Source organism: Brachyhypopomus gauderio, unplaced genomic scaffold, assembly GCF_052324685.1.
Source record: "Brachyhypopomus gauderio isolate BG-103 unplaced genomic scaffold, BGAUD_0.2 sc54, whole genome shotgun sequence".
NCBI lineage: Eukaryota > Metazoa > Chordata > Actinopteri > Gymnotiformes > Hypopomidae > Brachyhypopomus > Brachyhypopomus gauderio.
In genome coordinates this window covers 735742-752500 of record NW_027506878.1, presented here as the reverse complement: position 1 = coordinate 752500, position 16759 = coordinate 735742, and the positions used below count along the sequence as shown (strand labels likewise).

The following is a 16759-nucleotide window of genomic DNA, read 5'->3' as shown; positions in this document are numbered from 1 at the left end:
TCTGCTGACAGACAAGTGAGACGATCCAAAAACAGCCCTTTAGATGCTTTGAGAAAACAAGCCACACATATCAGAATCCACTGTGATCTGAACATCACAATCACAATTACATCACAATCATAATTACATCACAATCACAATTACAACACAATCATAATTACATCACAATCATAATTACATGACTACATTTATTTGTAATCAAATCTGGAGTCCACAAGGGAGCAACTACGGAGAGCAGGAAGAGTCATCTTAAATCTTTCAGAGAATTCAATGAAGTATGCATCCATCCATCCTCCATCCATCCATCCATCCATCCATCCATCCATCCTCCATCCATCCATCCATCCATCCATCCATCCTCCATCCATCCTCCATCCATCCATCCTCCATCCATCCTCCATCCATCCATCCTCCATCCATCCATCCTCCATCCATCCATCCATCCATCCATCCATCCATCCTCCATCCATCCATCCATCCTCATCCATCCATCCATCCTCCATCCATCCACATACCTACCCATCTATCATCTTAAGAAGTACATGTTAGATTTCTACAAATATACAGTGGAAGACCTGCCCTGAATTATATTGCTCGTTTTTATACATTCATATTTAAATTTTATATTTTCTTAAATTCTAAATACCCATTATGCATGAATAATAATAAAAATAATATAATAGAATAAGAATATGAGCAGATGATGGCTGACAGGAAGATGAACCTGAAAAGTCATTTCCACTATATCAGCTCTTTCAGTGGCTGGAAGCTGTTTGCTTGTGGAAGACCAATTAAAACCACATAATGCATAAACCAAATCGGTATGCAGCTTCACATACAAATGTACACACACACACACCACACACCACACACACACACACCCCGCATTGACTGAAACTCTCTGAAGCATCTGTGCTATCAGTGTGTGGTGTGAGAGGACACGAGTAAGAGGGAAACACTTTTAAAAGTCTTTACAGCTCAGAGCTCTTCTCCACTCAAGCTTTAATGGCTCTCACAGCAGATCAATGAGAGCCATCCAGCTTCCAGGTATAGCACTATCTCACTCCTGAACAGCCCTTTCAAGGCCAGCACTCACCCCGCACCACTACTAAAACTCCATCACGTTTGGCATCCAGCAACACCACCCACAGCCATGGAACCTGATCACGGGGCTCCACCTTTCTGAGGAGCATCCACAGTACGCAACCAGGAGGAAATCAAATCTGAACACGTGACAAATCACAGCCACGTTCAGTCAAGGGTGTGTTTCTCCCCATACTGGGAGTAGTCCTGCGCCAAACCTCAGGGCCCAACATCAGCCCAACATCAGCCCAACATCAGCCCAACATCAGTTAATACAGACACAGCCTTTCTCTGGGTCTGTAATTATGTTATGTCATTAAACACATTCTATATCATCTGAGCTTTGCTTCGTCTTGACATTGTAAAACACTTTTGGGATTTTGGGCTCAGAATGAAATTACTGTGTCAGTAATGAAGGCGGAGCAGCAGAGAATGTGGGCGGGGCTTAACACCACTAGAACACTGTGATCTGAGGAAAACAGGGAGGAGACATGCACAGGTGGAGTGAGAGTGCAGAATATTGTGGTATGTATGCGGTAGAGTGGAAATAATGGAAATAAATCATACTCAACTATGTGTGTGTGTGTGTGTGATATACAGTACCCCCTGATAGTAGTGTGTGTCCATGCAGCGTTGTTACTGATGAACACATACTGAGTTTTAAGTTCCAGTCTGGCCTGTTACAGATCTGGGCTGATACCTTACAGCCTAACCAGCTCAGTACGCAGAGTTAGTCGTGTGTGTGTGTGTGTGTGTGTGTGTGTGTGTGTGTGTGTGTGTGTGTGTGTGTGTGTGTGTGTGAATAGAGTGAATGAGATGATGTGGAGATGTACATGTACAGCATTTATCAGATGCTCCTTAGCCGAGGTAACTTACAAAAGTACCCTTCTGCCTTTGGATGTTAATGTGTGTGTGTTTCTGAGGTTAACAAGATGAGTAAAAGTAGGAGATGAAAAGAGAGGTATAAAACATTATACTGAATTATACATTTCTTTTCAAATGGTAATATACGGTCAGATATAAGGTACAAATATATGGTAAAATACTTAATAAAATATAAAAATAAAAATAAGGTTGTTATACCTTCACAGAGCAAGAAGGAACAGCTCAATATCAAAATCTGAACTCAAAATTAAAAAAAAGAATTAAAATCTTTATAATATCATGACCAGGCGGACCGGACCCGTTGTCTGAACCTTTGAGACCGACACCATCTCGGGACCGAAATTCGCTCTGGCACGAGTGAGATGGTCACAAATTCGCAGTTGGCCATTAAATGCCAGCTGAAGTACGAAATAGTCCGTTTCTTTTCCCCCCATTTCGAAATCTAACACCTTTCCCGACATGCCACAGAGATTACTGTTTAATCGGCCCCTACTTTGAATTGACAGACTTTGACCGCTCAGTCGTGACTTCGGTGTATCTAATCATATTTAAATACTCCTCCAAAGGATCAAACACTCTTACTCGCTCTAATTCGGTTTAGAAACTAAAAACTTCGCCTATAGAAACACCAAATTTAATGTTGAACTACGCAAAAAGATACGCCACCATCGGGAATGTAATTATTACTGAGAGATCGCGTCGTTTAATAAAAGCGAGCCGTTTAAAAGTGTGCAGGTGGGGGGACAGCAACACTTTCACCAGCTGTTAAATAATAAAGAGGCCCGCAGACGCGCTAGCGCGCGCCGACCCATCAACGTCTCGCGCGCACCGGGCCCGGGTCACCGGCGTCAGAACCCGCCGGTGTGGAACACGTGCTGCATGGATAAACTAAACACGCGCACTGTTGTGTTATCTAACGCACGTTTAGATGGTCCAGAACCGAACTGTAACCGCATTGTTTAATTGGATGCGAACACTATATGTAGATGGGGTTGTTCCGATGATCGATGAACGAGTTTTTGGACACTATGAAATTTTATTAATACATTGTCAAAACCCAAAAAACCTGCATTTACCTGTATGCATGTCTGAACACATGAAGAATAACACATACATTTACAAATGAGCACTTACCTTGTTGTCTACGGCAGACCCGCTAATGTCTCGCGCATCACCGGCATTAAAGCCGAGAGGTTTGGTCCACGCTTTCAGAACAGTCACACCATCAGCTTTGTAGACGCGTAAATATCTCTCTCCTCACTCTGGAGTTGTGTGTCCCTCTCCTCAAACATCACACACCGACTCTCCACGCGCCCCCGCACGCGTCCCCGCGCGCGCAGCGGCGACACCCGACACTATAATAGGTGCGTCAGGACGGCTCGTCCTCAAACGGTCCAGTACAATGTGATAAAGCGGCGTGAACGGGGGCCGGGTCGGAGAGAGCACTGTGAGTAAAGGGTGTTTGGTGTGAATCCAGGACCATCGGTGCGTGGTTAAACACACACACGCACCCCAGTGTTGGGTTCACTCACCATGCCCAGGCTCATAAGGACAAACGTGTGGGTAGTTTAGTGGTAAACGCATACACAACCAGGGACCTTGATGGTACACAACTCCCATTCAAGAATACATGTGGCACAAAATGTTGGACACGTCGCAAACATTGCTTCTGTCCAGCTGTATCGCAACCACATTTCACTGAACCTGGCCCTACGTTTGGTTTTACGAAAAACATAGTAGTACATTTCTGATAGGAAAAGTTGTAGGTTTCGAAGAACACCCGTGTCATTCACGGTATAAATGTTAAAGTCTCACTGTGTATATCTCTACATGTTCATTTTGAGGGCTTTATCGAGAGCGCTTTCAGTTGAGGTTGGCGTCAGTCATCACCTGTGCTTATTATTTTGTCTCGCGCGCCCTCTGCTGTCCAAAAGTGTAACATCCGACACGACCAACCGCAATGTGTGTGTGGTCGTGTGATGGAGACGGACAGACAACAGTACACACGAGCTCCGTTAAGACAAGGACCAAATAATACCTCATCTGATTTTCCATAAATGTTCATTTTAAATATTGACGTTTTTCTTGTGCATCAAAATGAAATTAAGTCAGATTAAAAACCAAAACATTGTCAAGCAACAGTGATTTATTACATTCATCTTATCTCAAAAATAAGAGGCAGTTCAATCTTTAGCAAAGCAGGCGAGATCTCCAGGCGTCTGCAGGGTAATTACGGAGTGGATCTGGTAGCCTTGATGACCACTGAGCTGTCCGTGATCAGAGTACCGAAGAATTCGATCATGAACTTGTTCTTCACTTTGTGCTCGAAGAGGATGTACCTCACACCGGGGCCCATAGCCTGAGAACGTATGGGAAACCTACACACACACACACACAATTAGGTAAGAGACCACACATTAACTCCAACAACACTGCAAAACACCAGTTTAACTCTACATTTAACCATATGCACTTATAGGGGAATAACATTTTGCCGCTTCAGATATTTGAGAACTAGCCGCAAAATGGCTTCATACGAGTGTTTTTGCAAGGACGTAAAGCTAATTAGGTAACGGGACGTTGCGTCTGGCTGCTCGTTTGCGCGTCACCTGTTTCCAGGTGTGCGAGTAGTTCTCCAGGTCCTCTGTGGGAGTGCAGTGGTGCTCCTTTATGACCGTCTGGTGATCAGCGGCCAGCAACTTCACATGAAGCTCATAGACTGAAGCGTCAAGCTGACTCTCCTCATACCTACACACACACACACACACACCACAGGACTTTACTGTTACAAAACGCTTCACTGACAAGTCACTCAAACGCAAGTTAAGTTGCGTGTTAAGAAATTCATTACCCTGCTTAAAGCAGAACTCAGAGCATCGGGGAGAAACAGGATGAACTCCCACGTTTCTCAACTGACGGCAACCGACTCACTTCCCTTCAGCCAACAGTGGTTAGTACGGGTTATATGACTTCTGATATGGACACTAGGTTGTGTGTGTCGGTCTCATGCTTCACAACATCGATTAGTAAGACATGCAGGTGAATCAACAACCCGATTTCCGCATGAAATTATACACAAACATGCACAATCTGCACTTGGTTGATTCTTCATCCCGAATAATGTGTTTACTTAGTAGCAACAACAAAAAAGACTACCACAAATGTAGCAAATAAAATGAACTTTCATACCTCCTTATATTTACATAATATCATCTGGTTATAGAACAAGCACTCATAACTCACCAGTCATCAATGACGATGTCTGGCTGGAACGTGTCTAGTAGATCATCCCACAGACCCTCAGCCTTCAGGTCAATCTGCTGGGACATAGAAAACCACCTGGGGAGGGGAGGGGGGGGGGGGGGGGGGGGGTTTAAAGTGAATCTGTACAAGAACGCCAGTGTTGTACACAAACGCAACAAAAGCACCTTTAAGGCTCTATAAAACTGGACTGAGCCAATATGGACTTCTAAGATTATTGCAGGACTGCCCATATTTACACCACCACAGAAAAGACCTCAGTTCCCACACCTGTCCCCCGTCCCTGTCCCGATAGTTTGTTCCTCTTCCTAACACTCATCATATCAGTACACAGGAGGAGGGCTTCATGGTGACCTCTATCACAGTATCTTCAGACACTAATGAAGATTCTGTGTAAATAACTGAAATGGACCAAAACCATCATCACCTGGCTACAAAAGGGGAGAGTTCAAAAACACCAGACAAAATCAAGCCAGTGTGAACAGAAGAGGAGAGAGATTAGTCTTCCTGACGGTCACGCACACCCAGCCCATGTTTGCCTGCTTTAGCATGGCACTTAACAGATCAAACAAGCTAAATATCAAAACAATGGGACTCCCCAGGTTTCAAGACTCTACTCACACACCCTCCAACTCTAATCCTAAGGGCACCGCCGATCACCACACCTTACCTGAACTGTGGCAAATGGCAGATCACCACACCTGGAGGAATACCACTTGTGTCATACGGCAAACACTTCTGTGCTGGTCGTCCAACCTGTGAAATCACCTGAAGCAGAGAGCCAGGGTGCCAAGATTTACTGACCAGTGACAACACAGCTAGTACACACATACACAAAACCAACGAGGACTTTCGAGTACGACAGAGGGCATCACTGTTAATCCACAGTCAGCTCAAAACACGAGGAGACTTTACAATGGACTTGGTGTGGCCATTTGTATGACTTGTTCTTGAAAAGCCTGAGGTTTACCTGTCGGTTCTACCTGTGGCGGGCCGCCGCCTGTAGGGGGCGCTCCCGTAAACTCGCGCTCGGGCGGCGGAGTTTCGTGGGTCACGTCTGTAAAACCACAACAAAAATCAATCAAATCAAATCAAATATATTTGTATATTGCTTTTCACAACACATGTCACAAAGCAGCTTTACAGGATTTACAAGTTTTATCAATCAATCAATTAAATTCAATCATGACGAAATCAAGTCAGTCAAGACTGACAACCACATAAAACCTCAATCCCCAAAAAACATGTACAGGCAACGAATAACCGGAGGCAGAAATACATTTGCTGCTAGCCAGCCAGCTAAAAAAAACCCACTGAATTTGCTTGAATGTTGTAGCTGGCTAGCTAACGTAGCTAGTTCAAGAAAAAAAAAGTTTTCTACAAATCCTAAATCTTGATCAAAAACCCAGTTGTCAAAATGTAGCAGTTGCCTCGAAGAATTGTGGCATGAGCTTTAAACGTCTATAATTCACACCAAGATTATTAGACCGTTTCTAAATGCTAAACTGAATCAATTGCGTCCAGCTGGCGCAACATCAGCTGGTAATATAGATCAGATCCTCTTTTTAAACTCGATCTCATAAAAGGATTAAAGACAGACATCCAGTCCATTCATCTATCTATGCGCATGGGCCAGATAAGCCATTTCAAACGAGTATTTTAAGATACCCCATGCACGCGAGTTCACGGGCCGTTTGCACGTTAAAGTCCCGGTAACGTCCCCGTATACCGTGGGGGTTTGGGGGTTCTTCACCAAGTTCCGCTCCAAAGGTCTTTTGTCGTAGACGGTTTTTCCCAGTCCACGCTGTCGGGCATGGGGACCCCGTTGGCGCCCAGGTGCCCACTCCGAATCGCACTTAAGTTTCCACTCTGCCTCCATCAGAGATGTGTCCGCTGTACTGCACAAGCAGGAAGAGGGAGATGGAGGTGTAGTTTATCTACACCTGCCCCACCCACCATACCAGCAAAACCTGCCATCACCACCTGATGACAAGCGCCGCAGGTGGCTGTGTGTCCCCACACCTTAAAGGGGGGGGTTCCTCTAGCTGAGGGTGTAGCAGAGATTCAGTGATTGTTATACAACATGCAGAATCTTATTATATTAGAATCTCAGAATTATTTTGCTCTTATGGCAAAAAAATGAGAACATTTTAACAAACTAGCAGACAGTTTTAGAATTGACAGCCCTGCTCCTCCCCAACTTTAAGCCAGTAAAGATAACTGGGGTTCAAAGATTATTCTCTGTGCATGCCACACCTACAAAACCTACATTCCTATATGTTGAACTGTTGCGTTGTCATGGACTCCGAAGCGGGTTGCCCACTGCCACGAGACTGTTAGTGTTTTGTTATTTATTTAGGTCTCCCTTTAGTTCGTTTATACCAGTGCCCTATAGAGAGAGTCGCCACAACGGAAGTTCAAAAGGCTTGATGGTCACGTGATTCACGGAAGGCTTCAGATAGTTCCAGGAAGTTCAATTTGAGCGCATAAACACACTGCGATTTGAGGATTATTGTGAACATATAGCGACCAACTTTAGGCTAATGTTACAGCACATTGCTGTTTAATGCTTTGATTGTTTAATAATTGTTATATATTACGTTCATTTATATATTTAGAGGGACAGGAAGGGGTGAGAAATTCAGATTAGATTAATTTTCTAACATTAACATATCTTTAAATCATGGTGATTTCTGTAATCCCATGGTATTGGGGACCTAAGTAATCTAAATGTCTAATGTACATTTTCTGACAGAAGGAAATTTTTCTTTGACTTCATTGTGCAGAAATCTGCTTTAAAAGGGTAAAACACATTACATTTACATCCAGACAGTATATGACATATTAAAATACATTGATACATTGATAAATTATCTCGTATATATATACGAGATATTTATATTTATAAATTATCTTGTATATATATATATATATATATATATATATCTTGTATATATATATATATATATATATATATATATATATATATATATATATATATATATATATATATATATATATATATATATATATATCGTGATATCGATCGTGTTGTTTGTGTAGTGTCCACCGTGGTTTGCTGTGCTGCATGGGGATGCTCCAATGGATCCGAGAAAGGAGCAGAAATGTATGGTTTCCCCCACTGATACTGAGAGGAGAAAAAAATGGTTGTCTCAACTAAGCAGGAGCAATCTTACCCTCACTAAAGATTACAACAGCAAATATATATGCGAGGTAATCATCAAACACTGCATTTGCACTTTTCACAATAAACACACTATTGGAAAGCTTAATGCCTGATTTATTAAAATACAGAATAGTGAACAAAAAAAATCAAAGACTCCAGACAGACTCGGGTGCAGGTTGAGGGTGCTATCTAGTTGCAGGCTCTGGTTTATACATTGTTCATGGTGTTTGACTCTTTTGACATACCACTGTGAATGTGTTCTGTGAATCAACATACAGGATGTTTTGTAATTCATGATGTAGAAAGGCTTGGTGAGCTGTGCTGGGTTATGCACTGTGCTTGCTCTGATGAGCCGTTCCTGTTCTCTGGGTATAAAGCCTAATTAGATTTAAATGGATGTTAGAATTACTATGCAATCAGTAATGGAAATGTTAGTTCTGCTAGAATAAATTTTGGTTAATAATAGATAGAAAGTACTTAAAGTCAAATGAAACAAAGAGTTAAGATAAAATATAATGAAACATAATGACATAAGGTAAGTGCAGTGCTGGAGAATCAGAGGGAACCGTGTTTAATCTGAGAGAACTGTGTTTAATCTGAGCCAACAGTCTGGCCAAATTAAAGCATGTTTAGTTTTGATTTAAAACCATCCAGGGTCGGGGCTCCTCTGACAACTGGTTCTACTTAAAAATAAGATAACAGCTAAACGCTGCTTCTCCATGCTGAGTCTGTACCTTAGGCAGAACTAATTGACTAGTTCATCTGAGAGTTCAGCCTGACATATAACGCAGCAGCATGCAGATTGTATCTTCCTCACCAAAGATAACCAATAACATAGAGATTGTTTTGTTTTATTTAATGAATTACTTTATTATAGCTCTATAGAAATAGATAAATGAAGGATTGATGATCAGGATTAATACTAAAACAGATATTTTGATCTATTTATCTGAACATGTCTCTCACTGTATATTTACAGATGGGATCAGTGATGCTATGTGTATGTCCACAACCAACGTATTATATATGCTACCTACAGGAGGCCTTGCTAATGTCTTAATGAACAAAATAAAATTAACAATTGACTAACTGCATATCCACCACTTATCGAACGATCCAGTAGCTACAGTCAATGTAGACTGACTTATCTTGTCAGGGCCTTTCCGTGCGGGTGTAGACAATTTTCATGTGTGATCTGACACCTCTGATCCACAAGATGTTTTCATATATTGCATTGCCAATCATTTGAATTTTTAAACATTTTGGACCATTTTGAAAGGGAAACATTTGAAAGGCAGGGGAAGTGTAAAGAGTGAGGTGTGTGTAAGAAGCCAAATGCAAAGGTGTGTGTAAAAAAACCCTGGGAAACACTCAAACCTGCATGTGGCAAAGATTATGCTACAGTTTCATACCCAAACACAAACCTTTATTTAATCTTAGACTTAACACGCAATTTCCTATCACACCACAACACTCTCACACACAATGGCACAGCATTACCGCCATGTTGAATGTGAGTGATTGAAGTAACGGAACAGAGAGAAATAGGCACCCACCACAAGGGGGCACACATGATGTCTTTCAATCAGTGTTCCCATATCAGCACCACTGACACGTAGTCTTTTTTGTTTACATACCGTCTATATTCTGTTAATATATATAGATATTTGTCTCTGCTCCTACAGTCTTGGCCCAACTCTGCATTCTGTAACTGCTTCAGTGAATCTCTTAATGATAATAAGTAGACATAATTGGGAAGGTTTTCATTTGACTGCTATTATGTTTTCACAGCATATTTGTGTGAGTATGTCTGTGTCAATCCTGGAGGTATTTTGTGAATCTAAATGAGGTGTGTTTTCCGTGCAAGTCTTGCATGTTTATGAGTACGGGAGTGTGGTTTTTTTGATGGCACTGTGTGTTTTTCAGAGCATTTGAATGTCTCTGTGTTAAAAGTGTTTCCATTAGCATATTTTATGTTTGTAAAATAATCATTTGGTGGTTGTGTTTGTGAGTCTCAGAAGAGGAGGTATTGTGTACACTGTGTCACACATGTGGAGTGTGTTGCATGTGTGGGGTGTGCGTGTTTGGTCAGGGATTAGGACTGTGTGAGTGATTGGTGCTGACAGCAGTCTGTGTATTACTGGCTGGGCAGGAGATTAAACCCGTTCTTTTTAGACTCTCTAATCTGGATTATCTGACCTAGTGTGCCAGCACTGACGTGCTCCACTCCCCCTCTCTTTCTCTCTCTTTCTCTCTTTCTTTGTCACCTCACTCACCCTCATCCTCCTCCATCTTTCCACCCTTGTTTCCCCCTCCACCTTCTCCACCTGTTCTTTCTCTCCATGTATTTCATTTCTTCATCTTCACACTGCATGGACTGAGTGTGTCACTGTGAGTGCAGAGAAGAGCTATTTGTAAGAGGGTGTGTGTGTGTGTGTGTGTGTGTGTGGTGTGTGTGGTGTGTGTGTGTGCGTGCGTGTGTGAGCACACGCCTGTGGATTAGAGGATAGTCCACTTCCATAATTGCTCCAGTGACTGTGTAGCTGGTGGTTGCCAGATGGATACCCCCTCCCCCGATCTGTCTCTCTGCACCACCCCAACCTGTCTCTCTGCACCCCCATCCCCCAATCTCTACATCCTCCAGAAAACCTTTTCATGAACAAGTATACAAATATCACATATGCTATAAAAACAAGCTAACAACATCTGTTTCTCCATCTATGCATATGGACTGAGGAGATAAGACCACAAGTCCACTAATGTCCACTACTGTCCACAACTCCACAAGTCCACTAATGTCCACTACTGTCCACAACAAGTCTACTAATGTCCACTACTGTCCACAACTCCACAACAAGTCCACTAATGTCCACTAGTTCACTAATGTCCACAACTCCACAACAAGTCCACTAATGTCCACTATTGTCCTCAACTCCACAACAAGTCCACAACTTTACATTCCTTAAACTAGTTTTTAAATAAAAAACAAAGTGGTCTGTTTATTTAATAACAAAGGGCATATTTATTTTAAAAATGTATAAAGTTTTGTGTAAGGTAATGACTGACCATTGTATACACTGTAGTTAAAAACATAATTCAATAACAGAATTTAAAATCAATCAGATTATTCACTATAAAATGTATAAATATCTACATTGCTTTTTCTGCCTCACTTCCAATCCTATATGAACGAACATTAGCATCAACGATCATTAAGATCATTAAGATAATTCAGGTAATTATGATAAAGCTCTTGTTCATCAGGAAACAAGATGCAATATGTTAGTTCCTAGATCAGCTGTGGATCTTTACCCTGAACACAGAGCCCTTGCGTATCAAGCAGAGTATACATGTCTGCCTGACGAACACTGTTAATGTGGTTGGACTTTCAGTCTTGGATTCTGGGATTTGTAATTTTAAGGAAATGTTATAGAATCCTGTACAAAAAGAAACAGTTTTCCCCAGTTTACCGCAAATAAATTAATGTGGGTCACACACCGTTATCAAACGTGACATTTTTCAGTTGAGGTGTGTTGTGGACTGTCATGGACACACTCAAATTTGACCCACAATGATGTCACTTCCTGTTGTGTCATATCCTTTTTCCACCATTCTTTCTAATTCTGCTTGAAACAGCCATCTTTTCCAATGTCTCTACAGACATATTTACCCTTATACACACATCCATATACACACATATTTACCCTTATACACATATATTTACCATTATACACACACCCATATACACACATATTTACCCTTATACACACCCATATACACACATGTCTACCCTTATACACACATATTTACTCTTATACACACCCATATACACACCCATACATCCTTATACACACCCATATACACCCATAAACACACATATTTACCCTTATACACACCCATATACACCCTCATCCACCCATATACACCATATATATATTTACCTCTCCACTCATCCAAGCATCCACCTACCATACCCTTCCCTCCACCACCCTTCCCCACAATGCCAGACTGCACCTTCTTCATCCATCTTCATTGCTCCTACCACGGGATGTCCAACTGTCCTGAAGTCCTGATGTCCAACTGTCCTGAAGTCCTGATGTCCAACTGTCCTGAAGTCCTGATGTCCAACTGTCCTGATGTCCAACTGTCCTGAAGTCCTGATGTCCAACTGTCCTGTGTGTTGTTCTTGCCCTCTCTGTCCCTCAATTATCTCTGTGCTGGTCTTTCTCTCCCATTCATGAGAAATCACTTTTTCCCCCTTTTATCCTGGACTAAGAGTCTTACTTTTCAGATAAATATGATTAATCTGCCCAGCTCTCTCTCTCTCTGTGTGTGTGTGTGTGTGTGTGTGTGTGTGTGTGTGTGTGTGTGTGTGTGTGTGTGTGTGTGTGTGTGTAAAACTGCTTATGACTGACAGTGTGGAGCATTTTAAACCAACAAAGTCTATAACACCACCAAACATTGCCAAAACAACAACAATATTTATTTATTTTTGTTGGTGTTGTTACATTAAGTGAAAAACAATAATTATTTTTATTTCATGATCAAAAGTTAATTTAACAAAACGAATGTATTATCTTATTAGTCTCTGATTTTTTTATAAGTCTAAAACCAAATAGATTTCGATTTTGCCTAAAATAAATGTTGTCTAAAATAATTAGTGTACTCACGTACTGTTGCACTAACTTGAAATTTGAAATTGGTTAGAACGTTTAATATTTAAATTTATATAAAGAGAGTTTGTGGAAAATGAATTCTGGGAGGTATGAATATGTCCTATCGGGGACGAATATATCATCACAGAGTTAGCCTACGTCCTACAAAGCATTAACGGAAATATGACACATAAGCACTCTTTATTGAACTGTATATTCAGTGTATTTGAATCTGATTTAACATCAACTGTAGGTATGAAATTCCAACAATGAAATAACGCAGAAAGCGAAATATATTAGGCTAACTACGTTTGCCTTAAATTTACAGAATGTTTTCTTTTTAAAGGAAAACACGTAACGTGCTCAATTTGCACAATACTATATTATTATAGTATAGTATAGAAATATTATTTAGTGAGTGAAATAGAGCTCACACACAATTGCGATATCGAAACATTTGCTTAGCGTGACAATTAGTTCATATTAAACATGTGGGAGGTGAAAGGCCTGCTCCACTGTCAACCCATGTACCAGAGAGAGAGAGAGAGAGAGAGAGAGAGAGAGAGAGAGAGAGAGAGAGAGAGAGAGAGAGAGAGAGAGAGAGAGAGAGAGAGAGAGATGTGTGTGTGTATTGGAGTTGATTAGCTCTTCTCTTCCTTATTACACGCGGCGTCTCGCTCCCGTCCGGTTTCATAACGCTCTTCAATCATAGGAGAACCTATAGATCAGCTCGTGAACTTAAAATAAACTTTCTCCTACACTTTATACTTATTTCCCCATTTGTAGTGAAACTTTACATAATCTGCACGGTAGAGATTGTTTAATTCCGCTCGTAGTTAGACAGGAGCAGCGTTGAAAACGTCTACAGGTGTGTGGCGCGCATTCCAGCAGAGCGGCTCGTCCCGCAGCGCACGCGGGGCCCTCGGGGCACGAGCGTTCCCCGGACGGCGCGCGGCGTCACTGAGCGCGAGCGGCAGAGAGGCAGGATTTGAGAGTCACGTCCATTCTGAGCATGATGTCCTACATAAAGCAAACTCATTACGCAGTGAACGGGTTAACTCTGTCCGCTCCGGGCATGGACCTGCTACAAACCACGCTCGGCTACCCAGGTGAGTTAAAAAACTTAAATAACTCAATGTCATAGTCGTTTGTAGTTTTAGTGCGTCTGTACGCTTTTCGAATGGAAATTATATATTACTGAGCATTTAAATATAATAATCACAAACGAATAAAATCACAATTTAAAACAAATGCATAAATAAATAAATCCATCATGCAATTTTAGTTTTCTACTTTTCTTTTAAAATATTTTAATGTTTGGCCCAAGGCGGAGTTTGTGTAATGTTTATTATCTAAGTTTTAATATTTCGCTTTATGTCATTTTATTATTTAAAATATAGCCATCGCGACATGAACATCTCCTAAATAGGAAAACGTATTCACTTGCATAGCATATTCTATGTTATCGTCTAACAAAACCTCTACATGTTTACTTGAACTTTTGGTCCAATATATGGAAAATGTCCAAGTTCAGTGAGACGAAAGGCGAGCAGCCCTCGCCAGGACCTCGTGGTCCTATTTCAGTGGAATACAATTCCTATTGTTTATGTTAATCATTGAAACACATGTTAAATATTTCCATGTGAATAAAAACAATTAATCTATTTAATTGCAACTTTAATGCGACTGATGCACTCGAAGAAGCAGTAAAATATTTGTTCTTCTTTTACGACCAAATGTAAACGATATTAGAACGGTAAATTATACCCAATTCCTTCTGCTAAAGTTGGAAAAGTAAAAAAAATATAGCGCCCTGTTCGTGTGAAATATATTCTGACACCACCGACTCTCTCGGGACCTGCGGTGGAGCCGGAACCTCATACGGACCGTTTTTACACAAGAGCAGGAGATTTGCGATATCAGAATTGCTACATATATTTTTATTGATAGATTACGTCGCTTTAAAGATACTACGTCACTGCATTACGAGCTTTTCATAAACAATTTATTTTCATAAACAAATATTTTCACCGCTAACAACTAATACAGAGCTTGTATTTCACAGTATGGACACATTATTACACATCTGCGCATCTCTCTCTCTTTCTCTCTCTCTCTCTCCCTCTCCAGCCACTCCGAGGAAGCAGCGTCGCGAGCGCACAACGTTTACACGCACCCAGCTCGACATTTTAGAGGCTTTGTTCACAAAGACGAGGTACCCCGACATCTTCATGAGGGAGGAAGTGGCGCTCAAAATAAACCTTCCCGAGTCCAGAGTACAGGTGGGACGCCACGAAGTGCTGCTCACACCTGCTTGAGTGCAGATGAGACAGGAGTGCATCTGAGAACCGATTTCAGTGCATTTTAGCGCAGATGTGATTTCAGTGCATTTGGGTGCAGATGAGATTTGAGCACCTCTGAGTGTAGGAGACACACAGCAGATATCAGGGGAGAAACTGATTAAGGCTAACAGAGTAGAAATGAGACACTGTGTGTGCAAAAGGTGAAATATACTGTATGCTGCAATGAAATATGCGAAAGGTGAACTTTCTGATGAGACTTGACATCTGAGAACAGATGAAAACACTGAGATGAAGATAATGAAGTCAGATATACAGGTTAATTAAAAGGTGAATTAACACCAACCCAAGAATTATTTCAATTCTTAACAGATAAATGTGCAGTGTTGCCAATGACAAGACCTCCAGGGGGTGCTATTTCCTTGGTTTTAATTTTAATAAGATACTTTACTAAATAAGTGGTCTAATAACGTAAAGCTCAAAACCATTTCAGTTCCTATTTTGAGTTTTACCTCTCATTCCTCTCAAGAAAATCTCTATTTAAACTTTTTCCAAACATATTCCTTCACCCCGCCAGGTCTGGTTCAAGAACCGTCGTGCAAAATGCCGTCAGCAGCAACAACAGACCAGTGGCCAGCCCAAGCCCCGCCCCCCTAAGAAGAAGACCTCCCCACCCCCCGAGATGCCCTCTGAGCCCAGTGCTGGCTCCTCCTCTGTGGCGGCGACAGCTCCGCCCTTGACCGTGGCTCCCAGCGCCAACGTGGGCACCGCCCCCGTGTCAGTGTGGAGCCCCACGTCACTGTCGCCCCTCCCAGACCCCCTGTGCGGCCCTGGGACCCCCTGCATGCAGCGAGCCAGTGCATACAGCATGGGCTACGGCCAGGGCCCCTCCTACGGCCAGGGCCCCTCCTACGGCCAGGGCTACGGCTCCTCGCCGTACTTCAGCGGCCTTGACTGCAGTCCCTACCTGTCACCCATGACCTCGCAGCTGTCGGCCAGCGGGGGCGCTCTCTCGCCCCTCACCGTTCCCTCCATGGGCAGCTCCCTCAGCCACTCGCCCTCCCTCTCCTCCCAGGGCTACGGCACCTCCTCGCTGGGCTTCAGCGCCATCGACTGCCTGGACTACAAGGACCAGCAGGCCTGGAAGCTGAACTTCAGCACCATGGACTGTCTTGATCACAAGTTTCAAGTGCTGTAGAGAGAGAGAGAGAGAGAGAGAGAGAGAGAGAGAGAGAGAGAGAGAGAGAGAGAGAGAGAGAGAGAGAAAGGGGGAGAGAGAGAGAGAGAGAGGGAGACAGAGAGAGAGAGAGAGAGAGAGGGAGACACAGAGAGAGAGAAAGAGAGGGAGGGAGAAACAGAGAGAGAGAAAGAGAGGGAGGGAGAGAAAG

The 16759-nt window shown here is 42.3% G+C and overlaps 2 protein-coding genes across 2 annotated transcripts; one reads left to right on the top strand and one right to left on the bottom strand.

Moving 5' to 3' along the window:
* Positions 1 to 4094: 4094 nt before the first annotated feature.
* Positions 4095 to 7108, bottom strand: nccrp1 (P1, F-box associated domain containing). The gene is given in 10 exon segments (XM_076987693.1): positions 4095 to 4321; positions 4323 to 4346; positions 4578 to 4716; positions 5212 to 5307; positions 5900 to 5961; positions 5963 to 5997; positions 6200 to 6286; positions 6898 to 7021; positions 7024 to 7068; positions 7070 to 7108. Coding segments are annotated over 10 exon segments (774 nt in total). The 3' UTR covers positions 4095 to 4198.
* Positions 7109 to 14083: 6975 nt separating this feature from the next.
* crx (cone-rod homeobox) lies at positions 14084 to 16569 on the top strand. Its single transcript, XM_076987639.1, has 3 exons — positions 14084 to 14180; positions 15202 to 15353; positions 15949 to 16569. Exons 1-3 carry the CDS (start codon positions 14084 to 14086, stop codon positions 16567 to 16569), a joined length of 870 nt encoding a protein of 289 aa, XP_076843754.1.
* The last annotated feature ends 190 nt before the right edge of the window (positions 16570 to 16759 follow it).

Excerpts from the sequence above, each read along its gene's own strand:
- crx (XM_076987639.1), top strand. The coding sequence starts at position 14,084 with ATGATGTCCTACATAAAGCAAACTCATTACGCAGTGAACGGGTTAACT. Across the intron at positions 14,181-15,201 it reads AACCACGCTCGGCTACCCAG|CCACTCCGAGGAAGCAGCGT; the intron begins GTGAGTTAAAAA and ends CTCCCTCTCCAG. Across the intron at positions 15,354-15,948 it reads TTCCCGAGTCCAGAGTACAG|GTCTGGTTCAAGAACCGTCG; the intron begins GTGGGACGCCAC and ends TCACCCCGCCAG.